This window comes from Saccoglossus kowalevskii, chromosome 15 (assembly GCF_978046115.1).
Source record: "Saccoglossus kowalevskii chromosome 15, keSacKowa6.1, whole genome shotgun sequence".
Lineage (NCBI taxonomy): Eukaryota > Metazoa > Hemichordata > Enteropneusta > Harrimaniidae > Saccoglossus > Saccoglossus kowalevskii.
This window is the reverse complement of record NC_140655.1, coordinates 4,114,388-4,132,936: the sequence shown is the minus strand read 5'-3', so window position 1 is coordinate 4,132,936 and position 18,549 is coordinate 4,114,388. Positions and strand designations below refer to the sequence as shown.

Sequence of the window (18,549 nt, the reverse complement as noted above, 5' to 3'; positions counted from 1 at the left end):
ACCCTCCAACTCAACGATCAATATTGAATTCAGAGTCACTAGGCAAACGTTGTTTCACTCAAACCCTCTAACGTTGACACAGGGAAATACGTTTGTTTTTAGAACGACGTAATGGGAACGGGGCAATGAAGATTTTGTTAAATTTGTGTATTCTGTTAATACAGTTTTTTTTATTGTTTACGTTTAAAAGTGTAGATATGAAGTGAACGGTGCGAAAAACATACGAGAACAAACACAAGTTTATGACCAGAATCAAACTAGCGCCACCAGCGACTCTTAACCAAAACTTGCCTTCGTCACACATACATATATTTCTATGCCCATCTTTCACTCACTAATAACTAAACACTCTTCACAAAACTGTTAACAAACTTCACTATATAAATGTAAGCGATGTTGTTAAAATAATTAAGACAAGAGTGGTTAGCAGTAAGTGGTCCGAAGAAAATGCCATGGTTGACAAGACAATGGATTTACCTTATAGGCCATGTTGAGTTGCTCTGAACAGTATTCAATAACAGAAACGTTATACTTTGGATATTGATATTAAACATGCAATAAATGAAACCCCAAGTACACTCTGTAATTTACTGTGGAGGTAAAAATAAGAGATCGATGAACTTTAACGTGAACAAAAGCTATGATCTCACAGCATTGTTTGTCTTTCACAACTTTGGTGAGAAAACTTGAATGAAAAACTAAATCATTATAAGTATACAGTAATCAAAATCCAGTGATTATTCAGTCCACTGATCATTTAGTATCTGCTAATTTGCCAATAAGTTGTTAATTGTTGTTGTTTACGCACTCATCGGGTAGGTTAAGTTGGACCACAGTCCCTCTATAGACCAAAAATTACCAACAAGTGACTGCACTGACGACAGTCTTTCTGGCCTAATGTTTTTTTTGTGTTTTTTTTTAATTAAAATGATTTAATCAAATACCGCGATGCGTTTGCGATATCCCGAAGATATTTCAAGCGAGGGCCGTAAGGCTAATTGCCTTCACTTGCAATGCCTTGGCCATCTCGCAAACGCCCGACATTCAATCATTCTAGTTGGAAAAACACATTAGGGCAGAGGGACTGTCGACAGTCTAACACGCGATCTAAGGTACACATATATTAAATATCAAATAAATAGAAGTATCAGTTTTCAAGAACTCGACATTAACATTTTTGACAAAAAAACGACAAAGGTATTTGCTAAAATTGGACTGTGTACATCTGCCATTATTTGTTCCGGAGGTTAAACACTAAAAACAATAGAGACTATTTTGTTTTCATGATGTGAGCAGTTTACCATAACGTTACTTACATTTTCACAGTTTTCTTTTGCAAATATTAAACTAACGACAAATAATATTGTAATTTGGATGAGCGCATTCGATCATACACAAATGGTACCCCCCATCAGACCAGGACAACTAGTTCAGACTAGTTATTACTGGTTTGAGTAACTAGAAACCGTGTCCAGATTCTCTCCTCCAGGGCAGATCGCATTCTTGCGTTACACTCAGTTAGCATACATAACATATCACAAGTAATAACATAAATATTTAAATTGTTTTATTTCATATTAAAATGACACAATTAAACCTATTAAATATCACTACAGTCGTACAATTTATGAAATCAAAAAAGATGTCAGTGTTTCAATAATGTCAACATAGAACCGGAGTTTTGAGTTATATTATTTGAGTATGATTTGTTTTTAGGTCACGTGACTATTGCTACAAAAAAATACGTGTATTAAAAAGCGTTAGGTTATATAATATTAATCATGCGAGACATACATTCAAGCCACGTTACCAGTGGCACATTGTACGTATGACGTCATGCCTTTCTTTCCGAAGGTTAATTTATGTGTCTCGGGTTTCCGTAAATTACCGAGTATGCTTCGGCACTTTTGTCCCCTTGCGGCTAATCGCAAGAGGTATTGAATTCGATGATGTACTTTAAAATATCGTATCCATCCCATGTTAATACAAGATTTTTTGAAAATTTGGTCAGTTCTCATGGAAGTTAAGATAGTTCCTCATGTAAGTGTGTGATTATTTTCTCATTCGTAGGAGATTCAGCTTGGAAACAAGCCATTGAACCGTGGGTCTCGAGCCCTACTGCATTTCCGTTCACGTTGCAATGTCACAGAAGGGCAAAACATCATCACAACAGCAGCAGCTCCAAGCACCAACACAGCCACGACACCACCCGTATCCTTAACTACTTTCGTACTTACTACGTATCACGAGGAAAATGGTAAGGTACAGTGTACCGTTCAAAATAGTACACGTTTCATCAATGTGTATGATATGCATAAAACAGTAATGGTCGCTGTGTTGCGACACCAAATTTCTGGGCAGATTCCGGAGCCGTACCCGGCATATGCCGATTTTATGAGATTTACTCCCAAGCCCCATCAAAATATCCCTTACATTGACAATGTAAAAGATTTTCCTCTTATTTGTTTACAATTTTTACGTTGTAGAGTGACAGTATATGCGCGATCGTAGTATGACGTGGCCCACATGGTTTCCCAGTAATGTACCGGTACATGTGACGACGTTTGACATAGCCTATAACAACTATGGCGTAGTTAAAATTAATTCTGCTAAAAAAACTTTCTCACAGATTGTGTAGATATGTGCGAGTCTGATTTATCGCAAAATCCCCGATACATTCGACACAATTTTGCGTTTACCAGGCAGTGTAATTCGACAAGAGGTCGTCAATTTCGAAAGAAACACCCTTATTCTGTTTATTATAAATAAACATGTCGCCAGTAGGGAATCTCATGACTCATTCATTTGTAGAACCAACTCATGCACGTAGGAAGGTCATTAAATGTACAGTCATTCATTTGAATTATGTACTGTACTTCAATATTTGATAATTATGGCCAAATACTTAACTGAGATGAAGATGTTTTTTTAAAATATTTTTATTACTGATAAACACTAATCTAAATCAATTGCATGATCGTCATAAATTTGTGAAATGAGGCTTATTTCTTGCATTTCGTATGAACATTGTTGTGATTACCACTCGGCACAGTCCAGCAATGATATTATAGGGGAGGCGGTCACCCAGCTGGGTAGGAAGGGAAGGAAGGCAAGCTGGATGAAGTTGATAATACTTCATATTTGTTTGATGTCCATCTCCTCTCCCTACCCATTAAAATCAAGTGTTAAAATAAATGGTTTTTCAGTTTCCATTGTTTTAGACAGTGTGAAACTGTTTTCTTGGGAGTGGATTAAACAGACTAATTCAATTGTTTTAATTGTTGCAGAGGTTAACAAAAGGGCATGACCTCTCAGTCAGTTGTATTTTTTATGCCTGCTTCCTAACAGCAAGCAGTTCGCTCACTGGGGTGGGGGTATTCAGAGCGAAATAATAAAAATGCTTGAAATTCTTGAATCACTCCACTCAAATTGAAGTACGTAGCACCAAATAATAAAGGCATACTCTTATCCACTGAGATATGACTAGACCTTGTTTTCCAACTAAAACAAATATTACATTTTAATTTTACTGTTATATGCTGAGTTAGATGTGTACCAGTACAAGGCCTTGGATTTCAAGGTCGTGTTGATGCCATCTGCCACTCCATACTTCACTTTTACATGGTTTCTTCCGCCTGAATTATCCAAAATATGATCTCAAGTCCTTTATCATCTTAATACTAATTAAACACTTCTGTGTTAATTTCAATATTTATCTTGAGGATTATGCATATATTTTAATTTTGAAAATTGTCCATGGCTGTGTGTTGACAATGACAAATGATTTATTCTTGTTCTGTGTTATTGATTTTTACGTTATAATTCAATAATTTGACAAAAAGAAGAGCTCATTTCACATCTTGCATACAAACAAGTTCATGCGTGTTAGATTGAAACGTTTTTCCAGTATTCAGACAGTTTCATTTTTTCCTCCGCAACCATGAAGAAAATTCCACCATGTGTGCAGCATTTGTTATATTTGATTCACTTATGTAATTACCTCATGAGTTGACAATATGATAAATTGCATATTTTTGTGTTGTGAATAAAATTCACCAAACAAATAATTTTGGCTTGCTTGCGTCTCTTTAGGATATGTGCTTGTACAGTAACTCCCCAATAGATAGTATGATGCAAGTTTGATGTACTTAAATCCCAACAAAGCACAGGTTTTGACTTGCATACATCGCCTAATTACTTGTTTCTAGCTTCCATGTTCTCTAATACAGAAATTATGGGAGATGGATTTACTAACGTATGGTTTCATCACCATTTTTCAAAAGCAAGGAAAACTTAAAACAGATTAACAGGTTTGTTCTAAGTTACTGGCTTCAATTAAAAAATAACAGGATGTTCCATTTAAATCTTTGGTTTCTATTGTATGAATGTAACAGCTGATACCATTCTCCAAGCATTAACTTATTTTAAATATTCTTGTATTCTTAGTGTGTATATGAGGGGCTTAGGTTAATTCGGGTTAAAGAAAATCGCATCAGGATCACACATCAAAGTCACTAATGTTTCATGAACAAAAAAAGTAAGACTGGAAACCCAAGAATAAATGGACAGATGATGGGGATTGGGATAGAGGATAAGCATTGTAGTGAATCTTTTTGTTTGCCCCACGTGTAGTTATTTTCCTAGTTCATGGCATATTCTGGGGGTCGGGGGTCACTTTACGTTGATTGATTGATGCATCAAATAAAATATTTTTGACTCCCGTGTGCGAAGCACAAAAGGGAGTCTTTGCAGTTACCCTGTCTGTATGTCTGTCTATATGTCTGTCTATATGTATGTCTGTCTATATGTATGTCTGTCTATATGTATGTATGTATGTATGTATGCATGTCACTTTTTTTGTTCCACCATTATCTCAAGAACCACTAATCAAATTTTGGTGAACTTGGTACATAGATTCTCTGGGATAATGCGCAGAGTTGATTAGGTTTTGGTAAAAATCTATGAATGTTAATTACCTAATTTGCATGATAATTAGCTGATTTTTAGCTGTTCCAAGACTCTTCCACTGATATCTGAAGACCCAATCATTGTATTTTGATGAAACTTGGCACATGGATGCTCTGAACCAATACGCAGATTTGATTAGTTTTGGGTAAAAAATTATGAATATTAATTACCTAATTTGCATGATAATTAACTGATTTTAAGCTGTTCTATGACTGTTCCACTGATATTTGAAGAACCAGTCATTGGATTTCAATGAAACTTGGCACATGGATGCACTGAACTAATGCGCAGATTTGGTTAGGTTTGGGTAAAAATTTGTTAATATTATTAATTACCTAATTTACATAATGATTAATCAATTTTCGGCTTTTCCACTGATACATGCATCTCATGTACTAATCATAACATTTCTATAAAACTTGTTAGTTAGTTTTTGGGTAAAAATTTGTGCATATTAATCACCTTATTAGCATAATTAGTTAATTTTCAGCTTTTCACCTGATATCTCAAGTACTAATCATCACATTTCAATGAGACTTGCGACATAGATATTCTAAGACTATGCAGAGACCTGATTAATTTTGGGATAAATAATTGTGCCTATTAATTACCTAATTTGCATAATTAGTTAATTTTTTGCTGTTCTATGGCTGTTGCACTGATGTCTAAAAACCACTTATTGGATTTCAATGAAACTTTTAAAGAGTACCCATCACATTTCAATGAACCTAGGACTATACACCATATTAGTTTTTTGTAAATATTTATGCTTCTTAATCACCTAATTAACATAATTAATACTGATATCTCGAGTATTGATCATCACATTTGAATAAAACTTGGTAAAGAAATGCTCTAGGACAATAGACAGCCTGATTAATTTTGGGTTAAAATCTGTTCATATTAATTCTCTAATTAGCATATTTTTTTTTATTTTTTTGTTCTAATCACATTTCAATGAAACTTAGTACATTGTGCAGACCTTATTAGTTTTACACTTAAATCAGTTCATATTAGTTACCTTATTTGCATAATTAGTTTTCTGAGTTTCCATCAACATCTCAAGTTCAAGTAATTTTAAATTAATTTTTAATGTGTCTCCAATACTCTCAGCACACGGGAATTCTTTCTAAGCTTTCTTTGATTTAAAATGGTCTCTATAACAATATTCAAATTACCTACATGTTGACGAGAATCAATATAATTTGGAATTGTTTTTTTTTTTTGCAATTTAATAGTGGTAATTTCCGTCTCGGCTTAACTGGTCAGTGCACTTGAAGTGTTTTTTGTCATCTAGTTTTAGTTTTCTGTCCCCTTAATTGTGATCTTATTTGTTATAAATGTACTTGGTAATGTAACTTGTAATCCAATAGTGTAAAAGTTTAATATTTATTTTGAAATTGGTGAAATTCTTACAAGAAAGTAAATTCTGCTTTTTAGTTTCTCTTTAAACATTGTATTGCAGGTTACTTAAGGTTACTTCCTCTAACCCTTCAACAGTTGCCAAGAAATTGTTAAATTTTCCACTAAATGGATAAGAGTAATTTCAAACTGTGAATTATGTGAAAATGGTCATAATTTAAAAAAAAATCATCCAGATATTAATTGTTAAGAAAACATCATTTACATATAATATGAAGTGTTTGTTACATTTCTATTTCCTACACAAATCTGGCAAAAATTTGTTCCTTTGTTCTTGATTTGTGAAGTGGCTAAATCAGTTTGAAATTGGAAAAGAGAACAATGTAACAAGGTTTAAACGCTTGCTGTGTGGCGATTATCTCTCTGCTTTAAAGGGAAGCAGATGAATAGAAATGTTAGATTCAGTTTTGTTTTAGTGAAGTCATTCTGTCTTTGAAAAGTTGGTTGTACCACAGTCCCTCTATCCCCGGTCTGGAAACGACTAGCGTTCTTTTGTCTTGAACCGCGGTGCGAGTAAACAAACCGTTCACACCCGGGTCGAGGGAGTCAGGAAGTCAGACAGATTACAATACCGTCGAAATATACATTAAAATCTGAAAATTTACCGTCATGCAAAGCGATACCTCATTGTATGACTTCACTTTGACTTCAAATTCGGGCAACCACATCGTAAACAAACATGTAAACAAAATTATCACTATAAAATTTGAGTTTTTTGAACCCTGATACGCATCTCAACCAGCCTACCAACTCATAAACATCCAGTTCCTGCAATGCAAAGATTAATATCGGGAATCATGTTCATTTTCTAGTTTTAATAGGGAAAAAACTTCACGTGCCAACATGCTGACATCGCTAAACAAATCTTGTCAAAATGGCGTCAATGTTAACCTAGTCGATCGATTTCTGATTCTTTGGGGAAGGGGGGGTTTATAACAGTTCAAGTCAACTATACAACAACTAATGACTTTATTCTATGCAAAAGTATATAACAATGCCTAAATGTCTGTATGTATATATATATATATATATATATATATATGATTTTTTTAGCACAGAATTGAGTACATTGTCATTTTAAAATGTCGCCATTTGCATTTTCGATCTAAAAAGCATCCATAAAAGTCACTCAATTTAACATTAATAAAATGCGGTGTGACAAATAACAAATCAGCCCACCAATTATTAACATGTTTCTATCATAAAATGTCAAAATCAAAGACAAATATTGGTTTCGCACAGAGACGTATGGTATGGTCATTTCAATCACCCTAAAATCAAAAACGACAAATATCTGGGTAAAGGTACGAAAATGTGTCGCTGCTGGTAAAATAGATGAACTGAAGAACTACTCGCCGGCTAAAATATGACCTTATACAGATATCCTGATTAAAAAATTGTGTGAAAAAACACGAATTCTGGAAAAACAACTAAGTTGTAAAAAAATACATAACACTGACGATGTCAAAAATAGTGGCCGGCTGCGTACTGATCACCTGACAATGCTTTGCCCTTGCCCATGCCCACAATGCGCCTTTGCCAGGGAAGGAGGCCAATTCACACCTAACACAATTACTGTTTCCAGACTGGGATAGAGGGACTGTGGTTGTACCAACATGTGGTGCTTCATTAAACATTTGTGTGATCTTGATGCGATATTTTAAATCGACAGTAGTACAATATGTATAAACTAAAATCATGTCAACTACCTTCTTGTCTTGTAACATTATGCACTAATTTTCACTGGGTTTAAATTTCGCTGATTCACCATTTCAGGCATATATAGGTTTTAAATTCGCTGTCTCATCATTTAGATAATGTGTTCTATGCTAAATTTTACATATTCACTGGGTTTTAATTTAGCGCATTTTCCATAATACTTGAAAATATTTTACTCTCTGTAATTGTAGACTTGAAGAATAGTGCGATGTCGGTGTGAATGGTGTAATTGCGCTATTGGATCATGGTATTTAAATGAAAACGAGTGTATTCCATTGTTCAGTTGACATATGAAAAACCATCCAAACATGCAACACCCAGACATGCACACATAAAAACTCTGCTTACACAACATTTCCTTGTGTGCCTGCTTTGTTGATATTTTTGATATAACTTTCTATGAACAATCTGGCGCACTGTTCGAACAATGAAACATTTTCTGGCTTATTGCACTGTTGCTATAGTTACGAAGGTCATGATAAGATGTTTGGCCTTGCCCTAGTTCACCTTTCTGGTATAGGTCCATTGCTTTTGAAACTTCCTGGTCATCTGTTCTGAATGTTTTGATGACTACTCCAAGATAAATCTAGTTTACTTTGTTGTTGCAAGGTTGTCTGTAAAATAAGATATACATAGTGTTAGATTTCCTAGACATGTCATTGCTTTCACACCTGGGCTTCCCAAGGAATCTCGTTACATGTAGTGTTACAACTTTGGCCATTAGATTTTTAACCATACACTCTATACACTAAAAATATATCACAGTTGTTACTTTCCCTTTATTTCAACTTGCCGTATTTAATTCTTCCAAGTTCCGAATCAGTGTTGTTTTACTTGTCAGTTCTAAAACTGTTAAAATATGTTTTTCAATGTCAGTATCGTGCAATCAACTTTTGCCTACTTCAATACCTGACCTTTCATTGATAATTTAAATTTTAAGACTGTAGAGTCATTTATTTGTGATTGCATTATTAATGAACAGTGACTAATTATCCATTTATGAATTATTCATCTGAGTTTTTCTACACGAGTTTTTTTTTTCTGAGTTGTTAAAATATACGATAGATATTAACATGACATGCATAGCTTACATTGGCTTATGTTCACCAGTTATTCAATATAATCGTTGCTAAATTCCTACACTTAACTGCTCTACTAGTCTTAACAGTTAATGCGCATCAAGGAAAAGGGCTGTCATTTATCTGACAGTTAGCAACCATTCTAGGGGAGGGGCAAGGTGATAAATGGAAGTAAACGAAGCACAATATCTAACTTACACCAATGTGTTAATAACCAGGTGTTCATCTTACTAAAGTGTTGATAACTAGTATTTACTGTTGCTGTAAAAAAAACTGCTTGCAGGTGGCCAAATAGATGCCTACTTTGCATGGTTGGCTGCTCTGTAGTATATAAAATCTATGGAATGAATTCCCATCTATTCAATACATCAGACACTGACTTGCATAGTATGTTATGAGATTCATTTGAACGGATCCTTGATCGATAGTTTAATTTTCTCAACTTGAAATTCTATTGGATTTTATTTGAGATAACTCTGTACACTAAAATATTTAATGCATTTTTAACTGGTGGTTATTTAAAGCACGTCTTGTGTAAATTGATAAGAGTTGAATTGTTGCTGTACTGTGCCTGCAGTCTGGTCTGTTTGTTTGTTTGTTTTTTTAGTTTTTTTTTCCACTGAGCTAACAATGAAAATGCAGTGTTTCTGTAACACTGCTTTCCAGATTAATAGTGTTAAGTTCAAGATACATCTTTGTTAAAACGCAACAAAGCCAATACATCTGTGACCCAGACAGTTGTGCTTAAGCTTGTCAGTCCTTAGTGAATTCAATCTAAAGAAATTGTTAAAATTGTATGAATTCTCATTCATACAAGCGTATATAACATGGACATGTACTTTACAATAAAAATTGTCGTACATGGATACATGTATTACTTCACTTTCTCTCTTGGGGGCTGACATACATATGTATGCTTTTGTACATGCTTTTTGAATAGAAACTACTGATACGATTTAATATTCGGGTTAGCATCGATATGCTTGAATGTTCTGAAAAGGATTGCTGAGACCGTCCCAGTATTAAGAGCAGACTAGTATCCCCAGAACCTGTGTAACCTGAGAACTTCACTAGCACTCTCCTCAAATGACTTTTTAAATGCCATCATTTTTTTCTGCCAAAATTTGTAACATTTTTCACTCTTTGTTCATCTGGCGCAAAACCTAAATTTTTGTGAAAATATAAAAAAAAAAATATTCAAGATCCTATTTTGAAGGTGACAAAAGTCTTTAACGGGTGAATAAGTGTCATTGACCCTTCTGGAAACTAGTTTAATTTCATACAACTCGTAAACAGTAATACTTCAGTCCTTGGTCTACTTGGAGATTGTTGGCTTCTTATTTTATTATTGACTGTTGATATAGCTCCCCCTAGTGACCAAAGACTTGCTTGCCTGCCTAACACTTCCATTGTTTTCATGCTGCCAATGTGTTTGGAGAGGAATTGGTTAAATACTAAAAAAAAAAATTATTGTTGGAATAAATATTGTAGACTAATTTAATTCACTTGTTCTTTGGCAAGTGAACATTAATTTATATTTCACACACAGCAAAAGCAAAGCCTTGTTGGGTACCATTTAACAAAAATTTAAAAGATGTCCTAGATTTTGACCATATGGCTTATTTTATGCATTCATTTTTTCCCCATGAAATTCAGATGAAAAAGTATGGTCACTGAGCTACTTTAGGCACAAAAATTCTCAACTTGTCGTATTTAAAAATTTTGAAACCTGACAAATAATTTGTATGAAGTAATGCTTTAACATAAATTCCTATAAAAAGTTCCTATTTGAACGAAGTTCGAAATGGGAACTTGTAATTCAGTCTCTATCCATCCATTCGTCCGAAGTCTTATTTCAGAACTCTATGGGCCAAATCTGTTTATTCTTTGCATGTGCTTAGTACTTTGTCTGAGATGTATGCACATGCAGTGCTTTACTGACTCAATCAAAGACTGCTGACTGGCAGCCATTTTGATTTTTGAAAATGTATCTTGGACATGCTTCGTCAGTTATTGTTCAAATTTGGTACAAATATAATACATGTTAGTGTACATGTCCATGAGGATTTGTTATGCCTATCGTTGACAATTCATATGATGCATATTACTGGCCGACTGGCATCTATATTGTTTTTAGCTCCACTGTCGACTTTGTCGAGTGGAGCTTATCATACGAGTGATTGTCAGTGTCAGTGTTTTTAGTCCTTGTTCGGACGCAGTCCGAAAACGGGGACTTATGTTTTGCCCTGTGTGCGTCCGTCCGTCCGTCCGTCCGTGATCACCTGTATCTCGAACATGCATGGACCGATAAGTTCAAACTTCACTCATACATCACACATTATATGGGACATATGCACATGCATTTTTTTTATGATCCGATTAACGATAGCCGAATAGCGGCCATTTTAAGGCCGAAAATGCATCAAAATCGCACATTTTCACCATTCCGGACCCGGATCTCAGTTATGCATGGACGGATTTTGTTCAAATTTGGTACATACATTAAACATAATAGGACCTTGATGCACGTCATTTTTTTGGGGGGATCGGGTTTGAAATGGCCGACTGGCGGCCATTTTGTTTTAAAGAATTCAGTTCTGGATCCGTATCTGAGACATGCCTGGATTGATCGAGTTCAAACTTCACACACACACAAGGTACATCATGTCACAAATATGTATGTGCATTTGTTTCATGATCTCATTAACGATAGCCAAATGGCGGCCGCTTTAAGGCCGAAAATGCATTGAAATCGCACATTTTCACCATTCCGGACCCGGATCTCAGTTATGCATGGACGGATTTCATTCAAATTTGGTACATACATTAAACATAATAGGACCTTGATGCACGTCATTTTTTTTTCCGGATCAAGTTCGAAATAGCCGACTGGCGGCCATTTTGTTTTAAAGAATTCAGTTCTGGATCCGTATCCGAGACATGTCTGGATTGATCAAGTTCAAACTTCACACACACATGGTACATCATGTCACAAATATGTATGTGCATTTGTTTCATGATCTCATTAACGATAGCCAAACGACGGCAGCTTTAAGGCCGAAAATGCATTGAAATCGCACATTTTAACCATTCCGGACCTGGATCTCAGTTATGCATGGACGGATTTTGTTCAAATTTGGTACATACATTAAACATAATAGGACCTTGATGCACCTCATTTTTTTTTTCGGATCAAGTTCGAAATGGCCGACTGGTGGCCATTTTGTTTTTAAAAAATCAGTTCTTGATCCATATCTGAGACATGCCTGGATTGATAGAGTTCAAACTTCACACACACATGGTATATCATGTCACAAATAGATATGTGCATTTGTTTCATGATCCGCTTAACAATAGCTGAATGATGGCCATTTTAAGGCCGAAAATGCATCAAAATCACATATTTTCACAATTCCGGAACCGGATCTCAGTCATGCATGGATGGATTTTGTTCAGATTTAGTACAATCTGTTGTACATATGCAGGTGCATTTCGGATCAGACCACGGAAAGTGGTCTGCAATTTCGGTCATGATCTGCTTTGAATGTATATGTCACTCAAATATGAACGGAACGGAACGGGGACGTGTCATTGACAATGACTTGTTTTACATATAATACTGTGATTTGTGTGAAACAAAAATTTTGATATCTTGCAAATCCATAATTTTTTTGGTGAAACAATCAATTTTACTGTGATTTTGTACGTTCGCCTGTATTCAATTTAAGTGCATTTACCTGTCAGGAAACTAGCGGACATTAAAACAGAGTAATGAGTTTAGTCTACCATTAAAAATTTGGCTTGGAACCCAAAAAAACCACAAAACAGGAAAATTAATGTTTCAATAAATACTGATTACAGTATGTAGTGGAAAACAATATAAATTTAATAATAGTGGACTCTAAATTTAAGTTGTATTCCACAATTTTATGATTTGTTTTGGCATGACCCACACCTGTAGACTAACCATAAACACGGATGTGTTGTAATTATGTCGGCAATAAAAAAAATGGACAGTTGGAAAAAAAACATCAGTTGCTGGGTCATGACCTTTGTCCTTGTGTTTTTATTGGTCTTTGATAAATCTGAATATTCATGAGTTGATTGGGATATCATTGGGTTAGGCTGTTCTTGTGGTTGCTGTCTGCAGTGAGTATTCTTTGTTTATTGTACAATGACCTCTGTTCTGTGGGATTTATTTGGTACAGTTAACCTGATATTTGTCTAGTGCTACATAGTTTTTGTTGTACTTTATTTTTCTTGTCTTTAATATCACCTCCAGCATGATAATGTGGAGTCCCATGAATTAATTTATTTTAGAATTTTAGTATTGTATTACACTTAAAAATAGATATGCCTAGAGGGAGGAGTTAACCACAAGTACCTCAAACCGTAAATAAGCTTCTCGTCACCCGCCCGCTATATTTAACTAAAAATTAGATTTGAATCATTCATTGTTTTTATTGAGCACTAATAATATTCAGTTTACTCGCACTGTCGGACACGCTTGGGAATTGCCGTTGTTTGTCGGTGTTATTATCGATGTATCCGTGACTGGTTAAAAACATGACAGGAATACTAGGACTGCTTTCAGCGCCTTTCTTTAGCATTGAACTGTCTATAGCTTGCAATTCAGTCACACACAACAATTGACAATTGTTCCATTTATAAATATGGTATCCGCAATGAAAAGATTCTAAGAATTTTCTTTTAACAGACGTATGCTTTTTTTTGTCATTAACGATTACGTTGTAAATCTGTCTGTTTATTGGTGATGTTGGAGTTGTGGCATGCAAATAGTGTTAGATTTGTCCAAAGACCTTAGAAAAGGTCTATGATTTATCTGACAAAAAAAAATGAATAAAGTTGAAAGTGTACTAGTGTATTCATTATGCATGTGTGTAGTATTTGAAGTCCGTTTAGTAGTAAATACTCGTGTTTGAATGGAATGGAACTCCCCTCCCCCATACTCTGATATCAGATGGACAGAAATTATGTAGGAGACTAATAATTCTTGGCAAACTACACCTGAGCATTGACCTCAAACAAAACATTAGCAATTGAATGGAAATTGAGAGTATGATCCTGGTTGGGGCCAGAAAAGGGATTCCTGCTGGTTTTAAAAAAGAAGGGCCCACTTAGGGGTGTTTATGTGAAAACGCATGTGGAATGTTGGATTGAATTTGTGTTGATGCAATATGGTTGAATTCTCTCTGCAAAGTGTAAGTTTCAAGCCTTTCTGGGGAGTTTTTCCTCTATTCTTTTATGCTAAGATAGGATATCAATGCATTTAGAATTGCCGTTGTATATTATCAGTGTGGAATCAAGCCTGAAAATGATTTTTTACTCTGCATTGCATGTTGCCGCACACTGGAATGCACTCAAATGAAATTTGCATTGCAAATAGCTGTAGGGATTTCCATTTTGAAGCCTTATTCCCTCTTTTTTTTTGAGTCATTTTTTCATGACTTTCATTGAGTGTATTTCATGATGGATTGTATCGCTGTCCTGCCAGTGTATATCATTAGTGGGGGGTTAATCTGTTATCAAAAACATAATGACCTTACTCGTGTATAAATGCTTTCTCTACCATACTGCTGTCATTTCTCACCCCAATGCTTGCATCAGTGAAACCACACTTACATGTGTTCGACAGAAATATGACATTATATTTGTCAGTACTTTATTAATAATATATTGCCTCCATATTGTTGCACCATTTTCTTTCTTGACCTAATTATTGTTAAATTAGGGCAGCATGTCATGGTTCCCAGACATTTCCATCAATATTGTGTTCCTAGAGTTTCAAATTTTTAGCACTGGCCAATTCATAGATGGAATTTATTTTGTTATATGCTGGGTATTGAGTTTAATAGATGGTTTGTCCAGCTGTGGCTTTGGACTGATTAATGAGGTGTTTCATATTCTGTAATATTTGTCCATTGGAATCAAATCTTGCAGAACTTAATTTTGACCTCAGATGAATTGTAAATTAAAATGACAAAAATATAAGTTTACTGCAACAAGCAAAATCAGTATCGGCTTATGCAAGGGTTGTTTTTTTCTTTCCTGGCCACCATCTGTTTCTATAAATGTCCTTACTTGCATATCAATGTTTTTTCATCCTTGCTGCCTTAATTTCTCTATGAAAATTATGTAATGTAAAGTGATTCCTAGTGAGAGTTAATAATTACTGAATGCATGGATCTGTTGGTTTTCAATTTTAGAAAAAATAAGTTAGAAACTGTGATTAAAGTGGTTTATTTTTCAAATCTTTCTTGCATTTCTTAACCTTTGTCTGCCTACTTCGTTGAGGTGTGGTTATGTCTGCTAATAAAGCCTGTAGCAATAAATGTCAACAGTGTCACTATTTGCTGTTTTAAAACTGTTTTTCGAGGCAGCTTTTGGCTCTAATTTGTTTCAATCGATCAAATCAGGTTTAATAAGGAAAACTGTCTGAATTTGGAAATATGATTCTTTACTGCCACAACTGCTCTGTGCTTGATTACCGATAGTTTAGTGAATTAAACAATATTTAATTAATACCTAAACTGTCTTTATCGTATATCAAGTCAACAATTCCTTTGTGATCTATCTACTGATTGCTTATCTGTTCAGGTGGCTGCTCATTTATTTTTGCGCAATATGTTTGGCAAAAAAAACCAATGCAAAGTTTTTTTTGACAATTTAAATCTAACTTGTGTTTAAACAGAGAAACAATTCCTGGGGAACAAGATGTCTGCTACACAAAAACAGGTTTCTTTTAAGTGAGTTATGACCTTGAAATGGAAGGTCAAATGTCTGAGGCACACCCCTAGAAAAAATATTCTATTTTATTTATATAGTTATATGGAGTCTGAGTTATTTAATCCTAGTGCAAATAAAATTATATTAAACATAATGTATTGATATCATATTTAGCATTGAGAAATGAAAAATATGCCAGAGCTGCTAAAAAAGTTGTATCAATTGTAACATGCTCTATAACTGTACAACTGTTAAGCACTTTTATTTCTTCAGAGAAATTTTTCGCAAATGGAAATGTATTGTAGAGGAAGTTTTTAGTTTGTATTGTCAGGTGAAATAAAATATTTAATGTCTCCATATTTAGAGAGAAAACAGGCAGGGAAAATAAGTTATTTACGTAGAGGAGCAATAGGCCACTTACATGCCCCCCCCTAAAGGTCATACATCCTGGTACTTTTGTTGGTATGACATCATCACTAATAGAAAATTGGGGAATTTTAATGTTTTTTTCCCTTCAAATAGCTAGAGCAAATAGTTCAGGACATATCAATTTGATTTTCATCCCAATGAGAAAGTACCAGGATGTGTGACCTTTATGGGGTCATGATAATGACCTATTAATGTTGTCATTTTTTTTTTGGTTCAAGTAATGTCATTTTGCATTTTTCAGTACAATCATGTATTGTCTTTTTAAAAAAAATGGATGTTGTGATTATTACAGTACAGTAGTCCTATTAATTACTTAAACCAATGTATTGTCAAGCGATTTAATTATGTAAATGTTGATATAGCTGAGGAACTTATCACAGAATTTTAGTTTGAAACCCAACGTGTAGATACAAAACTGCAGACATGTAAATGTTGATAGCAATTATTTTAGTTAAGAATACACATTTTGAGCTTCACTGTCGACTTTGTCGAGCGGAGCTTATCATATGAGTGATTGTCCGGCGTCGTTAGGTTTGTTCATTTCATGTTGATATCTTCAATTCTCTAATTTTGGTGAATATTTTTGTAATTATTGGTAAAAGTGATATTTTCGACTTCTTGTTAAAAACCAAAAATTCAATTGCTTTGATATTACATATATAGATACTACATGTAGACCTTTCTCAGATTTGTTCATTTTGTGATGATATCCTCAATTCTCTAATTTTGGTGAATATTTTTGTTATTTTTGTTAGAAAGTGATATTTTCGACTTCTTCTTAAAAACTGCAAGTCCGATTGTTTTGATACTATACATATTGTTCATTTTCTAATGATGTCTTCTGTTCTTTAATTGAAATGTGCATTGCTAACAGCGGAGCTATCTCAGCCGATAGGCTGCTTGTCTAATTATATCTTCTGTTCTTTAATTGAAATGTGCATTGCTAACAGCAGAGCTATCTCAGCTGATAGGCTGCTTGTTAACATGTACACCAAGAAAATTGCACTAATGACTTTTTTCAAATACATATATATACACATATGACTGCAAGTCAGTTGGTTCATCTAATTCCTGCTTGTGTGATTTCTACAGCAGGGTTCTCCACGAGGGGTTTTTACAGGGCGCCGCGCCCTGTTATCTGAAATTGGCGCCCTGTTTAAATTGTCAGCGCCCTGTTATATTTCCTGTGCGCCCTGCATGGTCCCATACAAAGAATTGTTTACAAAACAGGCCAACACTCATTGTCTTCCGAAGATGATTCTTCGTGCTCAGGGTAACTGGTTCATTGTTTTAAGGTGCAACTGTGAAAATTCCGGTTTGTTATCGTAGCAGGTCACCGTGAGGTGATAACACCACCAAACAAAAAGTTACAAGTTTTTTCAACACGATTAAAAATGAACATGTGGCCCAGAAAAGTGCATTACCGTGCCCATATTTTTACTGCCAGGGTGACGTCAAATATATAAAATTGTCATCGGTTATACCATTCGTTAAACATAAGGGTTATGGTTAAACCCAAGTTCACGCCGTGACTAGGTAGCGGCAACATCGTCACCGCCGAGTGGAACAAAGGCAGCAACTGGGCAGCTATGCACTTGCATGATCGGTAAACGACCAGCGCAGCCGACGTACCATCACAGACATTGCTGATCACCAAGAAGTCCACACGAATGCTTGCTTGAACATGTAAATGTTTACATTTAAATGTCACTATTTAAAGTTGAATTTTCTTTAAATCACGATTTAAAAACCCCGGTAAAACGGCCATGCTTTCAACTCGCATCATAAGTGGAAGAAATAAATTTACTTGTGTTCTTTTGGAACAAATATTCTGATTGGTTGTTTTTCGCGTCAATGCGTGGCTTTGGCCAATCAAAAGCATCGTTACATAGTATCAGGGCGCACACAGTAAAATGAACTGTTTCCGGGTCATAGCTGTTTTCAACGAAGCAGACATCAACAAACTTTCGATTCGAATGAAAATTATTCTTTTAAATATGTATTTTGTTTTTTTATACCTAATTCTATTATTTTTGATAGTAACTGTTAACTGCAGATCGAAAATCTTCTATTGTGTATATTTTATTTCGTTTGATCACCTTGGTTTTTGGTGCCATTCATGCAAGTTTTTTAATGAACCAATTGCGAACGTTTGTGCGACATATATTTATTTTGCTTCGTCCGA

The 18,549-nt window shown here is 34.8% G+C and overlaps 1 protein-coding gene across 6 annotated transcripts in view; it reads left to right on the top strand.

The window, feature by feature from the left end:
- Nucleotides 1-1,959: 1,959 nt before the first annotated feature.
- Nucleotides 1,960-18,549, top strand: part of LOC100370788 (eukaryotic translation initiation factor 4 gamma 1-like) — a 59,007-nt gene continuing 42,417 nt past the window's right edge. For all 6 annotated transcript variants that reach the window (XM_085508628.1, XM_085508627.1, XM_085508626.1 and 3 more), the window contains exon 1: nucleotides 1,960-2,211. In XM_085508628.1, the coding sequence (XP_085364754.1) occupies nucleotides 2,141-2,211 (71 nt within the window). In that variant the 5' untranslated portion in view covers nucleotides 1,960-2,140. The remainder of the gene's footprint in view (nucleotides 2,212-18,549) is intronic.